General features: G+C 39.1%; 1 protein-coding gene across 1 annotated transcript; it reads right to left on the reverse strand.

The window, feature by feature from the left end:
• On the reverse strand, positions 1 to 8084 carry LOC137179838 (hydroperoxide isomerase ALOXE3-like). Its single transcript, XM_067584827.1, has 15 exons — positions 7916 to 8084; positions 7654 to 7831; positions 6600 to 6804; positions 6343 to 6424; positions 5987 to 6109; positions 5646 to 5749; positions 5156 to 5328; positions 4767 to 4910; positions 4056 to 4259; positions 3798 to 3884; positions 3516 to 3685; positions 1572 to 1693; positions 1330 to 1430; positions 881 to 1051; positions 1 to 736 (listed from the first exon to the last, which is right to left on the reverse strand). Exons 2-15 carry the CDS (start codon positions 7804 to 7806, stop codon positions 557 to 559), a joined length of 2019 nt encoding a protein of 672 aa, XP_067440928.1. The 5' UTR covers positions 7807 to 7831; positions 7916 to 8084; the 3' UTR covers positions 1 to 556.
• Positions 8085 to 19502: the final 11418 nt, after the last annotated feature.

Below are 19502 nucleotides of genomic sequence, written 5' to 3' on the forward strand. Positions count from 1 at the left end.
TATTGGTTGTGAAATCATTTTTATTGATAAACACACAAACGTTCAGGTTTAAAACAGTTCTCTACAACAGCAGGCGCAGAACAGACAGACTCACGTACAGATCAAGCTGTATTGGTCACAGCAGTGCAAAACTACAACTACACATACTCAGAGAAGAAGAACTGATTCATTCATTCTTGTGTTGAGACGAGAAAGAATAAAATCAACTTTTTTCACACTTTGCATAAGATACATGTCTTTGTAAGAAACGCATCAATCTGGCAGCTTTACATCTTGTCTTTTACATTTATACAACTTATAATAAGCTGCAATGTATATTCAGTGGAAAACTAAGAGGATTTAACATGTGGATTATGATTTAAAATGGTAATTTTTCACCACACTTAAATCATTTAGGCTGTAAAAAATCACAAATCTGCATATGATTATCACATAGGGTAGTTTCTTCCCATTTTAACACCAGCACAAAACAGAGCATGATGTTCTTCCCTCCCTCACCGTTTGTTAATGTGAAACTGAATTTCATCAACAGCTGAGGAGGTCAAACTGCCTGATATTAAATGGCCACACTATTCTCTACCTCCTTTGGATCCATGTATGTGTATGGGACATCAAGATTCTTGTTTCTGGTTTTGATGTCTGTACTTAGAACTTCAAGCTCTTTTTGAAAATCCTTTATCAGCCTGCAGGGAATCTCCTCTCTGAAATGTTCCTCTGGGAAGTGACCAAGATGGACCTGATGAGATCAATGATATGTTTAAAACATATTTTTCAGTAATATTTTAATGTTAATAAAACATACACTATTGGCTCAATGACATATTAACCTATTTTACTCAAGTTGAACATAAAATGTGATTTATGTAATTTGGGCACTTACAAAGTCAGAGGACCGCTTGCTGAGCAGCCACATTGTTGCCATTCCCTGAACTGTTGCATCGACCTTGGGTAATGTCTGCAGCATCGTGGCCTCACTTGTTGTCCCTTTTGTGGTTGGTGGAGGACGTTGCAGGGTGATGGGAGTGTTGGGCATCCAGCCACCGTAGTCAAACTGCAATGAATAAAGTATGGATATGGATCATTTACAGTGTAGCATTACAATTTTTAGTATTATTGAAGCTCTTTAGCGATGACATTTTCAGATGGCAAAATGTACATTTAAAAACAGAATGTTTTTTATGTTTAAGGCTCAAAGTCCAATGTCATGTTTCTTTGGCCAGAATTCATCCATCTCTCTCCAGTTCAGAGAAAACTACAAAACCTGATCAACACATTGCGCTATAATCTAAATTTTGTAAATGATCATGCCAGTGAATTACAATGATTCACCTGTCCAGAGTTGACAGCTGAGTGCTGGCCTGAGCAGGTGAAAATCACCATGGTGACAAACCTGACCAACTCATCCACAGTGGAGAAACGTTGAGGGATTCCTGAGAATTAGAAAGAAAAAACTGTGTTAGATGATTCAAGTAAAGTTTGATTTATGTGTGCATTATGATAATATAATGGTATATACATGTGAATATGAAGCAACATATATCATGAAGATGAAGCTTTTCTTTAAAGCCTACCTGTGCCTGCTTGGGAAAGGAATCCATGTTCAAAAATGTCCCGAATCCACGTCTGCAGTTCGGAGTCTTGCTGGACCTCACAATCTTTCTTGTAGTAGTAGCTGAGAATTCCCTGCACAAACCTATGAGAAATGTGTTTTGTATTATATATTCTCAATTATACATGTTTCATACGCACTGTAGTAGAAAAACAGTCTTTTTTGTAGGATCATTTAATGGCCATCCCTTTTGCAGCAGATATCAGAGAATTCTTTATAGGACCTCAGTGCAATATTTGACGCAGTGGACCATACAACTTTAACTGAAAGCTCTAAAAGCTCTAAAATAATGGAGGGATATCCCAAACCCTCTCTGTCTAATACTGTCCCGTACAGATTATAATGCAAATTTATGATCTTCAACAGATACCATCTATCAGGGCTACAGTGCTACTGTACTGTCATCTCTCTCTCTTAACACTTTGTTAATCTAACACCAAAGCCACTTCATATTTCAAGGGAAAATCAACAGTAAATCAAATACAGAAAAAACACTACAGCACTTCTTTTAATGGGTCGAGAAATGTTAAAACTAAGGCAACACATGATCAGTTTTTGATTTGTTTTGTTATACTGAAAAGCATTTCCTATTTACATCAGTCAGGGCAGACTACTGTAAATTTTAGAAACACCTCTCAGTTCAATACAATACAATTCAACTGCACCACAACTCCAAAATTATTATAAAGTTGAATCAACACATCTTTACAACAAGAACTGATGACAAACATTTTACATTTTACACATTTCAACACACACAGAGGATACTGCATTAAGCTGGACTAACCAAAAGAATTGCTGCAAAGAAGCCATTGATAAAGAGCAGAGAAAGGAGTAGAGACATTCCAAGAACTAAAAGAAGAAGAAGAGGAAATAAACCCACAGAAACTGAGACATTCTAGGAGATGAGAATGAGGTACTTCAATATGACTAATAAATTATGGCCAAAAAATCTGCACACGTCTCAGCTTTTCAGGAAGATTGATGATAAAAATCCTTTACAAGAAAACTGAGTTACATAAAAGAACCAAAATAAACTCTCTTATTTTCCTTTATTAGGACAACTTGTTATACATGTTTACTCATCTAAACATCAAAATATCTTTGCATAGACAACATGTATTGTATCCTCTGTGTTGACTGCCATTCTCTGTAAATTTTTCAACCTAAGGTTACCATATATTGGCTAATACAGCCTCAATGTAAAACATAAATAATGTCAGAGCAGTTAGATACAGCCACTAGTGTTTAATAGTGGCAAAACAAAGCTTAGCTCCACAGAGTGGATATAAATAAAAGACTGGTAACAAAACAGCTATTCAGTCTGAATATCAGGCTAGGATGGCCCATCCAATGGGATGAACTCAGTGGAACAAAATTTCCCTCTAATCCTACATTTGTATTTTCTGGTTGCTTTCCTGCGAGGATTGGTGTTCCCTGCTGGAGCAATCTCATTAACTCAGATGTGTAGCCTTTGTGCTGGCCAGCTGATCTGATCCTGTCCTCATCACCATTGCTCCAGTCAAAGAAAGCATGTGATCCATTTGTTTGCTTAGTTTCTGTATGACATTGCTGTAGTAACAGTACTAGTCGAAAGTTTGGGCACACCTTCCCATTCCCTTGAATGAGAAAGTGTGTCCAAACTTTTGACTGGTACTGTATGGTTAAGTGGAAGTGGAAAAGGAAAGCAAATCCTGAACTGAAATCTCTCATGTCATCCTTAATCCTAACCCTCATCTCTGACACACTGTGCAAAACATGTTTTTTTCTTCACTTTAGAGTACTTCATGGTCTCTAAATGCAGTCTCACAAGGTGTAAGTATTTATATAGCATTATAACTACACGGCACTAAATCAACAATTATTTTATACCTGTATCATATAAATAATAAACACAATGCTCTACCTGTGGATGATATCCCACAGCTTGAGTCCATCATCCCTGTAGTAGAAGTTGGGCACAGCCTCCATCCCACGCTCAGCAATGTCGTCTGGTATACAGAGGGAGCTGTAGGTCACTGAGGACAGTGACTTCTTCAGGATTGTGATCATTCCCTCTCCACCAGAAGATGCAAACTGAGGAACAGTTGAAAATGTAAGTAATATAGTTAGAGACAAATACTGTACATGATATTGAATAAAACATTGTTTAGGTAATGGTTTACTTTGCATGTTGGTCTTCGCTTACCTTTGTGAAAACTCCGTTCTCAGATATAAGGAGAAGTCGAGCCAAGAAGTTGATCTGCAGAGTGTAGCGAGTGTGAGGGATGAGGAGCTGAGGGAAAGATGGAACTATGTTAGCAACAGTATTGCCTTACAACAAAGTCAGAAATCTTGCAATGCCAATATACACTAAAATATTATGGTTCATACAGGATACCAAAATCAGCAAGTTGGAAAAATATAAAAGAAATACAGTGAGTTCAGTATTCTCCCATTCTGTTACCTTGTACAGAGGATGCACCATGGGCACGTTGCGCAGGAGTGACACTGCAAAAACTTCAGCCAGCAGGTGAGTGCGCAGCAGGTGAGTGTTGAGTTGATGATAATTGAAATCTGCGCTTCTCACAAAAATCTTTGCCGTCAACCAGTCATGCTCAGAGTCAGAAGGATAAAAGATGGGATTGTCATCTGCTGGAGTCTGTTTCAGCTACAGAAGAAGAAAGGTGATTCATTCAATGAATAAAGTCATTATGCAATCCACAACCAGTACAGTAGTATTTTTTTAGGAATTGTCTTTCTAAGATTTCTTTCTGTTTTCCTTAATCCAAATTGAAGGTCAAAGGATGTTGAGGATGTTGTACAGATTGTAAAGGCCTTTGAGGCAAATTTGTAATTTGTGTCTATGTAAAGAAAATGGACTACACTTGTGTTTGCATCAGACTCAACTGCTAGTCTGTCAGCCTTTCCCATCAGAAGGAATTCCTTGAGTTTAGAGAAAATGACCAACTCATGTCATAGCTGCCATCTACTTCATTCAGCCATGTCAGCTTCTACTTGCGAAGGACCCAATATCAGTCTCAAAGACACTTTCTCCAAGGTGGATGTTTCTTGTCGCAGCAGATGGAACCTACACCTTACATTTGAATGAGGGCCACCTTAATCAATATTCTTATTTACAGCTAAAAGATTAGCTATATTTTTGTGCTAATCTTACCTGAATAGCTAACGGCACCAGACTATCTTCAGGTGTTCTGTAGAGCAGGACGAGGGGAGCCATCAAGTACTGCTTCTTGCCATTGATGGTGTTTGGTTTCACTCCGTCCAAACGCTTGTAGTCACACAGGAATATGTTGCCTTTCTGTTTTAAATTTTAGTGAGGATGACAAATTACTCAAATGTGGATATTACATACAAAGTGAATATGTTTGTGTCCAAAGTTTAGACACACCTTCCCATTCACTTGTCAATCACCTGTCAATCAGATGAGATATTCTATGCTCTGGTAATCAAGTCAAAGTTCCAAGTTTAACATATCATGTTTCTGATATTAAGATCAAGTAGAGACAGTTTACTCATTCCAGGAGAATGAGAAAAAAAAATCACCTTCATTTCATCTTGCAAGCCATGTGGACCACGGAGGTGATTAGTGATGCGGATATGATCGACAGGTAAGTTGTTAGGCAGAGCTGTACAACGTTGGATCAAGATGGGGTTGACGCCATTTAGAAACTGGTAGCCAAAAAAAGCATCATCCTTCCAATGTTGCTGGACATACTCTGGAAAGAGAGCAGAGATTAACTTCATACTGGTTATTGGATGCTGTTTATAGTTTGTTGTTCATAGTTTAAATTGCAAAATCCAAAAATTTTGATACATACATACCTTCTTTGTCACATTTTATAAAAAAATTTAACACCTGGCACAACATAAATTGACTCCAGAATAGAAACAATCATAATATTTTATGTAGCACAATATATTTTAGGTAGCTTAAGGGAATACAGTTGAATGTCTCAATGAATACAGTTGAATGTACTGTGTGTTATTATACATACACTATTAAGTGTTCTGTTATACCATGATAGTGCAGTACCTGATAAGTCAGTCTTTCTGCAGCAGAACACTCGGTTAATAGCATCAATGTCAGTCCAGTTCTCCTTGCAATCATCCAGTCCCTTTAAGTTCAGCTCAACCAGCCTAGAAAATAAAAACAAACGCTGTCTGTCACAAGACAAATGGCTTTAGCTTCCTATTTAACAGACAGATATGAGAATGGCATCCACTGTATGTTCTCATCTAATTTTCTGCAATTCAGCGCATAAGTGTATTTCTCAAAATGCCAAACTATTTCTTTAAATCACTTTGAGTGGTAGGCAGGTAGGTTAAACAAAAAAAATATATATATATGTATCTTTCACAATTTGTGGACCTCACCCTGTCGATGCAGTGTAAAAAAACTCTACAGTCTTGGTGAAGGAGAAGCGGACCTCACAAGGCAGAGAAAGAGGGTCTTCTGCCTTTATGTTGTGGGGTATTCCCTCTGCATATGCATCCCAGCTGGGGAAAAACAGAGAAGAGCAGAGTGTTGAAGAGATTTGGACAGTCTAGGATCCAGTGCATCTAGAGTTTAAATTTTGAGAATGCAAGCATAATAAAACTCAAGTATTTGTATGATGGTTAATTTGTCATTATATGTCATGAATATACCAAAACCAAAGGTGTATGAGGTTTGGATGCATTTTTGTTTGGGGCTTGCATTATGCTACAATACATGCAAATTGAGCTCTCACCGATAGTCTTCCTCTCGCTGCTTCAGCTCCTGCTGCCGACTGTACCTGCCAAGATGATGGTTGTCTTCAAAGACTCTCAGAGCTTTAAATAAAAAAAAAAGTACAAGGTTTAAAATTGTTTACATATACAGTATATTGGCATGAATTTGCTCCAGCCTTCTTATAGTCTAGCTTGCAGAGCCTGTCTTCCTTTCTTTCATCTCTTCTGTGGTCAGTGAAGGTGTACAGTATGTCAGACAAGCCAAGTTTCCACAAACCTGTTGCCTCTCTGAACCGGTGAATTTCGCTGTCAATGATCCAGCGGTAGATGGGAAACTTGTAGATGTCTCCCTCCGGGGATTTCACCTCCACCTTGGCAGCGAACCAACTATCTTCTGGGAATAGTGGGAGACGCTGTTTGTCTACTTCTATCAGCACTAGCTTTCCAATGGAGTTAGGGCAGGACACAGAAAAAGAAGATACCTGGAGTAATAACAGAAATGGTTTGAAAAGAAAAAAAATACAACAGGTGAAGCATATTTAATAACAAATAATTGAACTGTAACATCTCAATAATTAGCATACAATTACTCCATGTATAATGACAGACAAACAGCCCAGTCGCCAGAAGTAAATGTTGGCATCGTACGTTTCTGCAAACCACGGATATGTTAAATCTATACGTTTCAATACGTTTAATACGTAGCACCGGGAAAGTGACGTAGTTCAGATGACATCTATATGAACTGGCTCTCTTACTAGGATAAAGAGGGGTTTAGTGGTTGGCTAGAAGTTTGAGAAAGTTGGAAAGCATCAAACAGCAGGGAGGACGGTTCGAGACCACCTCGGGACCACCGACCGCTTCTTATTTCAACCAACAAAACCGTTTTTATAGCGAGACGTCGGGACATTTGCGGTCGTTTTTCTAGCAACAAAACCGGGTATTTTAACCCAAACCATGATCTCTGCCTAACACCTAACCAAGTGGTTTTCATGCCTAAACCCAACCAGACCTTAACCACAATTTTGTTACACCATAAAACATACATGTTCAACTGATAATGGCCATTTAATGCGGTGTTAAATGACAAAAAAGCGTAAAATGTGACCAACATTCAAACATATGGGACAAAACAAAACTCCTTGCAGAAAACAGGTTGTAGAGTTGTAGCTGAGTTGATTTATATCAGCTTCTCTAAGCTGGCATTTAATGCAGGACTACTTTAACACTACACTTCTCAAATAGGCTATATCTATAATCTCATATAGGCAAAGTTAAGGCCGCGTGCTGTAGCCTAAATGTAAACATAGAAGGAGACAGTCCAGACTTACTGCTCCTTTGAAGAAGGACGCAGCCCCCTTAAAGCCCACCAGCCATGTGCGGTCGCTCTCCCCATCTGTGCCCACCAGCTTAATAAAGATGTTGTTAAAAGTGGTGGCAGCGATCAGGTCGGCAGTGAAGACGGTCACTTCATATCGCACCATTTTCACTCTGGAAAGCAGAAGAATCCTGGTGGGGAGGAGAAATGTGTCTATGATATATTATAGTCCAGTCGTTTCTAATCGAAATCACTCCAAAAAGCATCTCTCTTACCTCAGTTAATGAGACCAAGATGTTCCTTTGCTGAGCTAAGCTCTTTTGAACCTATCACTAATGATTTCTCTTTTTATACTCTTTTTATACATGACATTGTGGGAGTGTTCAGTCAGTAAGAACAGTCAGTTTTGATGATGAAATATTGGACATGTATGAACAAATACTGCAACCATAAAAAAAAAACCCCACACAAAAAAAAACAAAAAAAAAACAAAAACAACAAAAAAACAGAGATGATGCAAACCCTGGCATCAGAAAGGCAGCAGAAGTCTATTTGAGCAAGATAAACCAGTTACTGTTGCAGGTGGGTCCATTTAAAAATATTAGTTTTGATTAAATGCCAAAACAAACACTTTCAACTAGAAATTAATCCAGATTTTTTTTTTAATAGAAACAACATGATAGAATTTCTAACATGACAAGCATGTAGAATATAGAGACAATTCAGTGGCATGTAAAAAGGATAAATGCAAATACTAGTAATTAAATCATCAAATGCATAAACCACTTTGTCATTTTTATTCTTTCTCACAAAAACATACAGTACAGTTCCCTAGATCAATGGGCTCAGAACAGACAGGCTGACATACATACATCAAGCTATTTGTATTGGTCAAAGGCAGCTCAGTTTATCAGTACAAGGCTACTATAGCACATAGCAGTTTCTCAAAGAAAAAAAAATGTTTGTCTTGTTGTGAAACATAAAACGCATTAAGAATTGCTCTATATTTGAGCAAAAAACTGGGTTAAGAAGAGTATTATTTCAAAGCAGTTTTTTTTCACCACAGTTTAATTACAATTTGTGAAAAAAAATATAAAAACAATAAAATGTTGGCATTTTTTCCACTCAAAAAAAAAAAAAAAAGAATATATAGTCTTTTCCACTCCTCTTAGTGTGAAGCTGAATTTGACCAACAGCTGGGGTACGAGGTCAGATCTGAGGGGAAGGGACCGTCAGGAGTCCAGTGGGTTTCAGCTTGTTGATCCCTCCATCCAGGATGCAAACCCGTGGGAAGTTCACCTTGACCAGGTGTGCTGCAAACTGGGAAGAAATGGGAAAAAAGACAAAGAGTGATTTTCCTGGTTTTACAGTCACAAGGAAGTGCTGGTCATGGCCTCACATAACTTCAACCTTGTTATATTTGTTTCCCTTGAGAAAACACTCCTGTAGTTGCTGTAACGGGGAAATAACATATTTACCACAGACCTCCAACAACTGTGAAACACGTTGAAGTAATATGGGCAAAGCTTTGCATAATGTTTCAGGTGTGTCCGTTTCAGAATAAACACAAGATAAAAACTGATTGTGACTTGAGGCAGTGTTAGTTTTGTCAGGACTGAACCTGCCTCCAGCTAATGCAGAGACTGGCTTTCTCACATGTCATACTGTAAAGGTCTAGCACTCTTCTTTTGTGCGCTCACTAATAAAAAAAAATATATATATAGTAATAAAAAAAAAACAGTTAGTGCTACCTAATAATTATGTAGTGAACCAAATATTTTGTCCTTAGATAATTAGACACACCTTCCAATTCAATGTACTGAATCCACTAAGTACAGACTTAAAAGTTTCCATAAAGTTACTTGAATACCTTTCTGACACAGTCTTGAAACAAATTAGAACATAAGATGGAGACATTATGAACTAAGAAGGTACCAAAAAGGTGTTCTTCCTGAGTTTTATTCCTTTTTTCCTGTTAAAGGTATTTTGGTGAGGGTGTAAGGAGATAGGGTGCTATGTGCTCTACAGATTTTAAAGCCCTTTGAGGCAAATTTGTGATTTTCGACTCAATCAATAAAATACACTTGACTTGATAACCAGAATAAAGGAAATATCTCATCTAATATGCAGTACCAGTCAAAAGTTTGGACACATTTACCTTTCACTTGAATGAGGAAGTGTTTCCAAACTTTTGTCTAGCACTGTATGTTGTGTAATTTAAGCCCAAACAATACAGCAATGTTAGGAAATCTGATGATGAAACCTCGTGAGATTGTAAAATTTTGTTTTACAGAACAGTTATTTCGTAAACTGAAATTGATGGATGAATGAACTTCAGGTGTATCATGCATTACCAGCAACTGGTGTTTCATTTGAGATGCGTGGCTCTGAAAAAATGTAAAGGAAATCTATTTATTGTTAATTTACCTTTATTCACTGTCTACAGATGAGTGGGCAATAATTCAATATTATCGCTTAATGACTATCAGTGGAATTGTATTGTGATATGATCACAGCATGATTGTTTTTTTAATTCTGTTTTCCAAACTAATAATTTCAAATTGTAATAAAAACTTGGAAAAATACTATTAATATTGTGATGTTGACTTCAACCATATTGCCCAGTTCTATCTAAAGATCTTTTTAAAATCTTTTTTAAATGTTATTGTAGTTTCCCTGAGTAGAGATATTCAGAGTTCCTATAATAAGACAATGTAGATATTGTCAAGAGATATAAATGACAAGTATTGTTTGAACAAAATCATGAAATAAATAAAGCTTCAGAGTAGACCCTTGTGCAATCATGCAAATCCCTTAATATCAAGACAAAACAACAACAAAAAAACAAATAAAAAACCTGTAATATGTGTGAAATGCAAACTTATACTCTTATGTTATTGTCTTAAGGTTATGTTATAGCCTTTATAGCCCAAATTGTCACACACTGTCACATCTCTGCTTCCTGTGTGAAAATGTACCCAACAGGTATCAAAGTTCAGCTGTGGTCACTGTAACTTTAACTTGTTACTGATTAGATGGAGGCAGAGGGAAAGTCTTTAGGGAGTGAAGGCAGATAAGGATTCAGCTTTCAACTCTAAAATCTCAGAAGACTGTAAGAAACTCCCTGAAGATATGGTGAATTAATTAATCATGGGTGATGAATATGGGATAATTGTGACGCATGCGGCTGTATGTACAAATACCAACACTGAACTTCATACGGTATTTCCTTCAGCCTAGCAAAGTGGATGATCCACATCTGTAAATGTGAACTATGTTTATTGCAATAAAACTCCGAAAAGACAGATGCTCCCTTTGAATTCATCTATTATTAAGAGGAAAATTCCAACGACAATGTGCAATTGCCCTTGAAAGGATAAAAAAGTTGTTCTGAATTAAACTTTTTGATTTATTGAAACTGAATGTATGGTTGAATGATGGTTTAAAATGCTAGTACAAGTTAATTAGCAGAGAGATGTGACAACACACTAAATGGCTTCTTTCAGTATAAATCCCATAAAATGGAAAAAGCAGCAACTCTTTGTGTGCAAAAATACTCATACTGTACCTCAAAACTACTGTATTAATAAAATTAATAATTGTCAGAATCTCAGGTTCTATCAGATGAAATATCCTCATAACAACTAAGTATGAGGAATCAGGCTTACTTCTGAATGCCAATAGGGTTTAAATATTAATGGTTTACAGTAAAGCTTGACCAAACAGTAAATGGACATTGGTGTGGTCCACAGAGATGTGAATGACATTTAAGCACAATTGAGTCCTTTTATTGACCTTTAATTTTGTGACCTGCATGACTGAAAGGTCTGATGAATTACTGAGGTTTATCATAAGACTCAGATAAGGAGTTTCAGGTGTGGGATTGGTCATGATGGGCAGGAGGGGAGGGTTCTCTTACCTCAAATCGTCCAATAGACTCACTGCAAAACAACACTTCTTAAAACCTTGTAATTATGAGATTCTAATGATCCTATCAAAGGCATGATGATGCCTGTGTGATGACAAATATGATGATTAACCATCGCATTTAATACTGAAAAATTATCATACCCATACCTCTGTCACAACAGTAATGTTGTATATATGCTTCAGCTTAAAGCACATGATGATTACTGTGCAAAAGCCACAATTTGTAGTAGAGCTATATGAACATGTGCTGATTATGTGAGCATTGAACAGTTCACAAACAGCTTTACTTGCACTCCAGTCACTCTGCAGATGAATTCTCCCATTATTCTATAACACGTGTTATTTTTTTAGTTGTGCAATCAGGTTAGACATAGATCTTGCTGCTACTTCCTAAAAAATGCAGGACTGTCTCTTCAATTAAGTACTTATTTTTTTCTTTTAATTTCCAACATATGGAAGGACATCTTTTCTAAATTGGAATGTTGCCTGAAGCAATATCCCTGCTGAGCTTTTAAATTTACATTTGGATAATTTATTCCAATGAGAGCACAAAAGGAGAATTTATAATGATCAATATACTGTAGTTCTCTGTTCTGTAACACTGACGCAAGAGAAGTTATTTTTGTGCACTGAAATGTCAAAGACAATGATTTATGTAAAACACAGTTTCAGCCACTGTTACAGTGGCTGCTACAAAACAGTGTTACTGTTACAAAAAGTTAAAAAAAGGTTTTATTATAATGTTCCTCAGACATGCATGCTACTGTACAGAGAACCAAAATGCGTTGCTGTTTCCTGAGGCAAATCTTTTCATATTCACAAAGACGAATGGCTGCCTCAGGATTTCTGTAGTCTGCTTTTATAATAGAATTTTTGACAAGATTTTGTCCAGAACTCTTTGAACTTAACAAGAGAGAGGTTATGGGTTATCGCTTGAGCTTAATGCTAATGTCAGCATGCTAACATGTCAAAAGTGACAATGTTAATGTTAAGCAGATAAAATACTCAGCAGTTTAACGTGTTAGCTCTTTAACATTTGCTAATTTGAGCTGAACACTGAAGTAAAGCTGAGGCTGATGGCAATGGGAAAAGTTTTTGCAAGTATTTGGTCAGTATTTGTTTTTGTCTTTTTTAATTAATAATTTAATAATTCTTTCTCTAAATTTTTCTCTAATTTTTTTTTTTTTAATTAAAAAAAAGGGGGGATTGAACCATGGATGTTACAGTTATGTGGCATGTGTCTTAACCAGTAGGCTGCTGGGGTATACCAGAAAAGCAAAAGTCTGACCTGATAATAGTAAAAAAGCAATGGCTCTCCAAGGCACAAACGCGAAGGCAAAAAGGAGAGGAGCTTTCTGTCTGACCGCATGGAGAAATTCTTGCACACTACAGTATTTTCCTGGTTGACTTCTAACCTATAGCTGTGTCCCAATTCGCAGGGGCCACATCGTTCCAAAGACGCTATCTATAAAGGTGTGTTCTTTGTAGACCACAAAGGCCAGAACCGAGCATTGTTAAATGACATGGTCTGGTCTAAGGAGGATTTCCAGCTGCGTCACTAGCTGTTTCCGCCCTTACCCTTGCATCAGCAGTGCTCTTGTCGTCTAGCAACCTTGACAGCTACAGTTGACAATCGGGACACAGCTAGTGGAAATGGAGCCAGAACTTCTAATTTTTATTGTTGTGGCAGCCCATCCAGGTCCTGCAGCACCACTGGGGACTCCCTGCTCAGCTGAACCAAAATATACATAAACACATTTTCTAAGGCCTAATATTTATAAAGTTGAATTTAAGACTTTTAAGAACCTGCAGACACCCTGTTATTGCACTTTTTATGTACTTCATTTATGTTATAAATAGTTGTAAAGACCACTGTAAATGAAATAAACAATGTATTAATAAATAATTACTTTATTTTAATTCATTCAATATTTTTTATTTTTCAACTAATCTCTTGAGTAGAGAGAAAAGCCCGTCCATTCTCTCTCTGCTCTCCTCTGCCTCCCTGCAGCAGTGTACTTACCTCATTGACAGAGAGATGCAGTAAATTGTTCCTCAGTCTTTAATGTAGCTATAATAAAAATCCAAACTGTTATGTGGTGTAAGAAAATAAAAGTTAATATAGACTGATCTGTTCATTTTAATACATTTATATTTATTGAAATGTGGTGATATCTTTACATATAGAGCCCCAGAGGAAGCACTGTTGTTCTGTCCAGTAAAAACATGAAGCTTCACTTTACATTCACACAAACTAATGTGGCAGCTGCAATTGATAGATTTTAGCTGTGAGACCAACATATATCCTCCAAAATGAATTATATGTACAGAGACATTAAATTACCAAAGAGCTGCACGGATCAGTTCATGTTCTCCTAACTGCTAGAAGCTGAAATGACTGGCCGGTCTCACATGGTCAGCGGCAAAAAAATTTAAGTGTTTTGCCACAATGACCATCGTTATGTTTGGAGGAAAAAGAGGGAGGCTTGAAAGCCGAAGAACACCATCATGTTGTGGCAGTGCTTTGCTACAAGAAGGACTAGTGCACTTCTCAAAATAGATGGCATCACAAGGAAGGACAATTATGTGAATATATTGAAGCAACATCTCAAGACATCAGCCAGGAAGTTAAAGCTTGGTCATAAATGGGTCTTCCAAATGAACAATGACAATGCATGCTTCCAAAGTTGTGGCGAACGGCTTAGGGACAACAAAGTCAAGGTATTGGAGTGGCCATCACAAAACCCTGACCTCAATCCAACAGAAAATTTGTGGGCAGAACTGAAAAAGCATGTGCGAGCAAGGAGGCCTAAAAACCTGACTCAGTTACACCAGATCTGTCAGGAGGAATGGGCCAAAATACCAGGAACTTATTGTGAGAGGCTTGTGGAAGGCTACCCAAAATGTTTGACCCAAGTTAAACAATTTAAAGGCAATGCTACCAAATACTAAGTGTATGTATACTTCTGACCCACTGGGAATGTGATGAAAGAAATACAACCTGAAATAAATCATTCTCTCTACTATTATTCATACATTTCACATTCTTAAAATAAATTAGTGATCCTAACTGACCTAAGACAGGGAATGTTTACTAAGATTAAATGTCAGGAATTGTGAAAAACTGACTTTCAATGTATTTGGCTAAAGTGTATGTGAACTACTGACTTCAACTGTACCTTGTCCCTGAAGGTTAATGTTTTAGTCAATTAAATGTATACATTTTCTGTATGTATGTAGATGTGACCTGAGGTGGTCCTTATTTCAGGCACCATGGCCCACCTCCATTACAAAAACCAACACTACTGAGTGTGGCAACAAAATGACCATGGAGTTGAATCAAGACCTCACCGTCACAGTGACACCTTATCAAATAGGTAGCATTTATTACAGGACTCACTCATGACAGTGTACTTTCAATCTAAGATTAACTGCAAAGATTAATACAACTAGACATGCTGAGACACTGACTGGCCGAGGGCAGGGAATTCATGGAACAGCCTTTTAAAAAACTGGAATCATAATAAGACATTGTGATAGTGTCACAATCAGGGAAGTATGACTAAAAGGGGGAGGCTTGTGAAAGCCAAGTTCAACTTGAGAGTAAACCAGGGTGTGACTTTCAAAGAACACACCTGCCTGTGTTGACTAAGCTTACAAATGAAAAAAACAACTGTAAAGTAATAAATCAATTCATTTACACAGCAATCAGTCTTGACCTTTAATGCATGTTTGCCTTCAATGCAAGAGACATGGACTCTGTTTTGTTGTAAAAAGACCATTATTACATCTTTTTCCAATGATTAAAATACATTGAACAGCACAAAAAAACTGTTAAAGAAATGCTTATTTCATATCTCATCGCTTCACAGATCTCAATAAACTATTTAAGAGATCAGATGCCCCTTGATTTAAAAAGCATGTAAGCAGGAAGCTGTTGAAAAAAACATGATTGCTGTCCCTTCCTCCAGCTGCATTCCCACTTCCTCAGGTCCCTTAGTTGCCATTCTCCACTATAGACCAAGCAGGCCCCAGGGGGTCAGGCCTGCCCATCCAGGAATTTGGCCCTCCCAGGAGAAATCAGCATTGATGCCATTTTAACGATGGGTTTACGTGGGCTCAAACCCTAGGCCTGAAGACGTGAAAGGGTCCACGAGGCTCAGTGAAAAAAATTAAACAAAATTCACAGGGAGGAAAAAAAAACTCCTGCCTTGTTTGTACGTTTTTTTGTCCATTTTTGGCATCTGGATTTAGAGCGAAATTACATATCTGTCCTTATGTTTAGTATCTCTGCTCCGAAACAGAAACTGTCCAGCAGCTGTTTGTCAGTGTGTGATTCCAGGGCGGGGAGTTTGAAAGCAAATGGCTGAGGTTAGTATGCCGGGGCTAACAATCATAACAAGTTAAAGTAAAACAACTTGACTTAACATGTCATTGGAAAGTGACATTGTTAGAATCCTGGACTTTATTGCTCTGATCAAGGACTTTGCCACATGTAAAACCAGGAGGAAGACATTTTAAAGGTAGGAACAGACTTCAATACCTGCAGTTATTGATTAATTCATGCAATATTATGCACTAATGAATTTTTATGCTTTCACCACGTGTGACATAGGGATGCAGGCTTCACTTGCCAGTGTTGTTTTTGGACATGGTTGGTGGATGGTGTTTATGCTGACCCACCCATAAAAACCAAATGCCCAGCCAGTTACTTTCCTCTGGCACCAGGACTGCTCCACTAGTCCACCATATTTACAGACTTTTCCTGCCTGCTTCCCAGCCAGCTAACCTGCAGCATGCTAACCACCAGCATGATAGCCTTCAGCCTGCACCTCAGCCTGCGTCTTGACCTGCACTCCAGCCTGCTAGCCTTCAGCCTGCACTCCAGCCAGCTAGCTTTCAGCCTGCACTCCAGTCTGCTAGCCTTCAGCCTGCACCCTGGACTACTCGCAACCAGCCTGCACCCCAGACTGCTCACAACCAGCCTGCACTCCAGTCGATTGGGCTTAGTTTTGTGAGCCTGCAGCCTGCCTGTCCTGAGCCGACGTCAAGCCTGTTCTAGAACCATTGGCCGTCCCCGTCAACGTCCAGCCTGTTCTCAAGCCATCGGCTACCCCTGCCAATGACCTGCCAGACCTCCAGCCATCAGCCACACCTGTCAACACCCTGCCAGAGTCCCAGTTGGCCGCCCCTGCTGAAGCAGAGCCAGACCTCCAGTCGGCAGTCCCTGCCAACACCCAGCCAGACTTCCCAGATAATCGGTCAGCCGTCCTTGCTGTTGCCCAACTAGACCACCAGCTGTCCACCCCCTGTTCTGCACTCCACTGGTCTGCCTGCTCCAACCCTCAACTATCAATTATTGCTAATGCCGGTCCTGCACTTCAGCCACTGGACTTTAGTCCTGCACTCCAGTCACCAGTCTCCAGTCCTGTACTCCAAATGTCGGATGCTTATCCAGCAGCCTGCCGTGACCTGCAGCCGAATCTTCTGGTACCACCTGCCTTTCCTGACCTCCAGCCTTGTCACCAACCTCCTGAGTAGCCCAGTCTTCGTTGCCGACCTCCATAGCGGTCCAGCCTATGTTGTCGACTTCCAAAGCAGTCCTGCCTACGTCGCCGGCCTCCAGGTCATCCTCCAGAGCAGCTCCACATGTCTGGTCATTCTTATGCCCATCCTCCAGAGTGGCTCCACCTGTCTAGTGTTCCTCCTGCCTGTCCTCCACAGCTGCTCTGCCTATGTCGCCAGCATCCAAGCCGTCGTCCAGAGCTACAGCATGGCAGAGCTGTTCTGCCCTTCATTCCTGCCTCATGGTTGTCCTCCAGACTTGTCCTTTTGGTCCTGCATCCTGGTCACCCTCCAGATCTGTTACGTCTATTGGCCCTGCCCCCAGGCCATCCGCCTGAGGTTTCCTGCTCTGCTCCTGTCCAAATGGCCCAGATCCTTTGTTCCCTTGTCAGATCATTGTAGTTATCATGTTGCCTTTTGTCAGTGCTTTTGAGCTTCTGTTTTCTGTATCCTGGACCTGCCAACCGTGCCTGTGAGCTATTGTCTTCTCTTTGGACAATAAACTCACTGAACTTCTCCTGCCTGCCTCTATAGTCTGCTTTTGGGTCCTTCCCCTGCTGCCTGATACAAACCACACGTGACAGATTGCACTGCATTTTAGAGCAAGCCCTATTTGCAAAACAGGCTGAAACATATTGGTTTTGATAACACTTTTAAGTCTATAATCTCTGGAAAGCCACAAAGATCAGTTAACACGTGGTACATGGTATGAGGGCTGTAGTCAACCAAAGAAAATCTTGGTCGACTGAAATCGTACATAATCTTCAACTAATCGATTAGTCCCGGGGGGGGGGGGGGGGGGGGGTAGAGTGCACAGTAAACTCAGCAGCCACACGTTTCTCTGTTCTGTATTTCTCTGTTTTGTGTCTTCGGGTTATGCTAGCCCATTGTTGCTAACTTTGGAGCTAACCCCCATTACTTTTCCAGCATTTGGGGAAACAACACAGACTTTTTTGCATTTATTAACTGACACACTGTAGTCTGTACTGTACATTCACTGCCAGACTGACAACTTACCGCTAACCTTTTCCTCTGCCCCGCTCGCATCCACCGTCACTTCTCTGCCCCTCGCTCTTTCCCCATTTGCTACACAAACATACTCCTTAGCAGAGCCACGCTACCAGTGGTTTCCCTTGCAACGACAGAGGTTGACTCACGTACCCGAACAGCGCTGCTCAGAGACTCCCAAACGCTATCGATTTCAAATATTAAGTTCAAAGTTGTGAAAAAAATGTGTTAGTCTGTCCCTCCCGCCGCAGGAAATGATGGATTACTCCTGGAAAGCTGTTGATGTAGCACTTTTCTCCTTATGAAAATAACACAGAGGTTATTCGACCAATGAGAATTTAGTCGGACAAGAGCATATCGACCAACTAATCGACCAGTCGACCAGCAGACTACAGCCCTAGTTTTTATTGTCATCAGGCACAGGTGTAATATGACAAGCTGATCAAAAATTCTAAATAGCAAAACATGAAGAGCATCTGCAGTATAAATGTGCCTGTTTTTGTGTTTTATTACATTTCTTCATTGAATTCATATATTACACATACAGTCTATGAAGTAAAAACATTAAGGATACCAGCTTTTACTTGTATAGTACAACATTATTTGAATAATTTCTCATCTTGGCCTTGCTGCTTTTCTGTGCAGTTTTGCATTTTTACTGAACAAACCCAGAGATGAGAAGATCAGTTTGAATTACGTGGGAACGAGGGACAACTGAGCTCCCTTAACTACCTAAGCTTTCCAGATAGCAGTAAAACCTTATGACTGGGAAGTTTGTTATTTATTTCGAATGTAACTTGTACTCAGTGATTAATACTGCAGGAAGACAAAATAAAATCCAATTCCAAAGAGAACACAGTTGCACCAATCTCTTCAAATCTGAAATCATCATCAAATCTGAAATGATATTTTGGTTTGGGACCAGATATGTGTGTGTTCAGCTAGTTCTTACCCTCCCGAGCTGACGGGGCTTTTCACTGTGATGAGCAACAATTACAGCGGGTCATGTTGACTATCACATACCAGTTTATCACTGAAGCAGTGGTGCATGTGGCTGTTTGCATGTGTGCAATCATAAATCAGTTGAGTCACATACATTATGTAAATGCTTACTCCAATGGTTGAGTTTGTAGGTAGAGCTGTATGCTTGGATCTTTTCCATTCAACCATATAGTCATTAGCCACTGATTGTTAAGAGTCCTGGGAACCTTTATAAACTTTTCAACTGTCTAAATAAACATGAAACATACAAACACTGGCGAAAGAGTGGGTTAATTTGTCTGCCTTTAAGGAGTGCTTTTAAAAGATCACTTACTAGTTAAAAATTTAAAAATTAAAAAAAAAAAATTTAAGCACAGG

Source organism: Thunnus thynnus, chromosome 3 (genome assembly GCF_963924715.1).
Source record: "Thunnus thynnus chromosome 3, fThuThy2.1, whole genome shotgun sequence".
Taxonomy (NCBI): domain Eukaryota; kingdom Metazoa; phylum Chordata; class Actinopteri; order Scombriformes; family Scombridae; genus Thunnus; species Thunnus thynnus.

Coding starts and splice junctions, on each gene's coding strand:
- LOC137179838 (XM_067584827.1), bottom strand. CDS start 7,806: ATGGTGCGATATGAAGTGACCGTCTTCACTGCCGACCTGATCGCTGCC. Junction 4,911..5,155: donor GCTTGCAAGATGAAATGAAG/GTGATTTTTTTT, acceptor AATTTAAAACAG/AAAGGCAACATATTCCTGTG. Junction 1,052..1,329: donor CAGCTGTCAACTCTGGACAG/GTGAATCATTGT, acceptor TATTCATTGCAG/TTTGACTACGGTGGCTGGAT.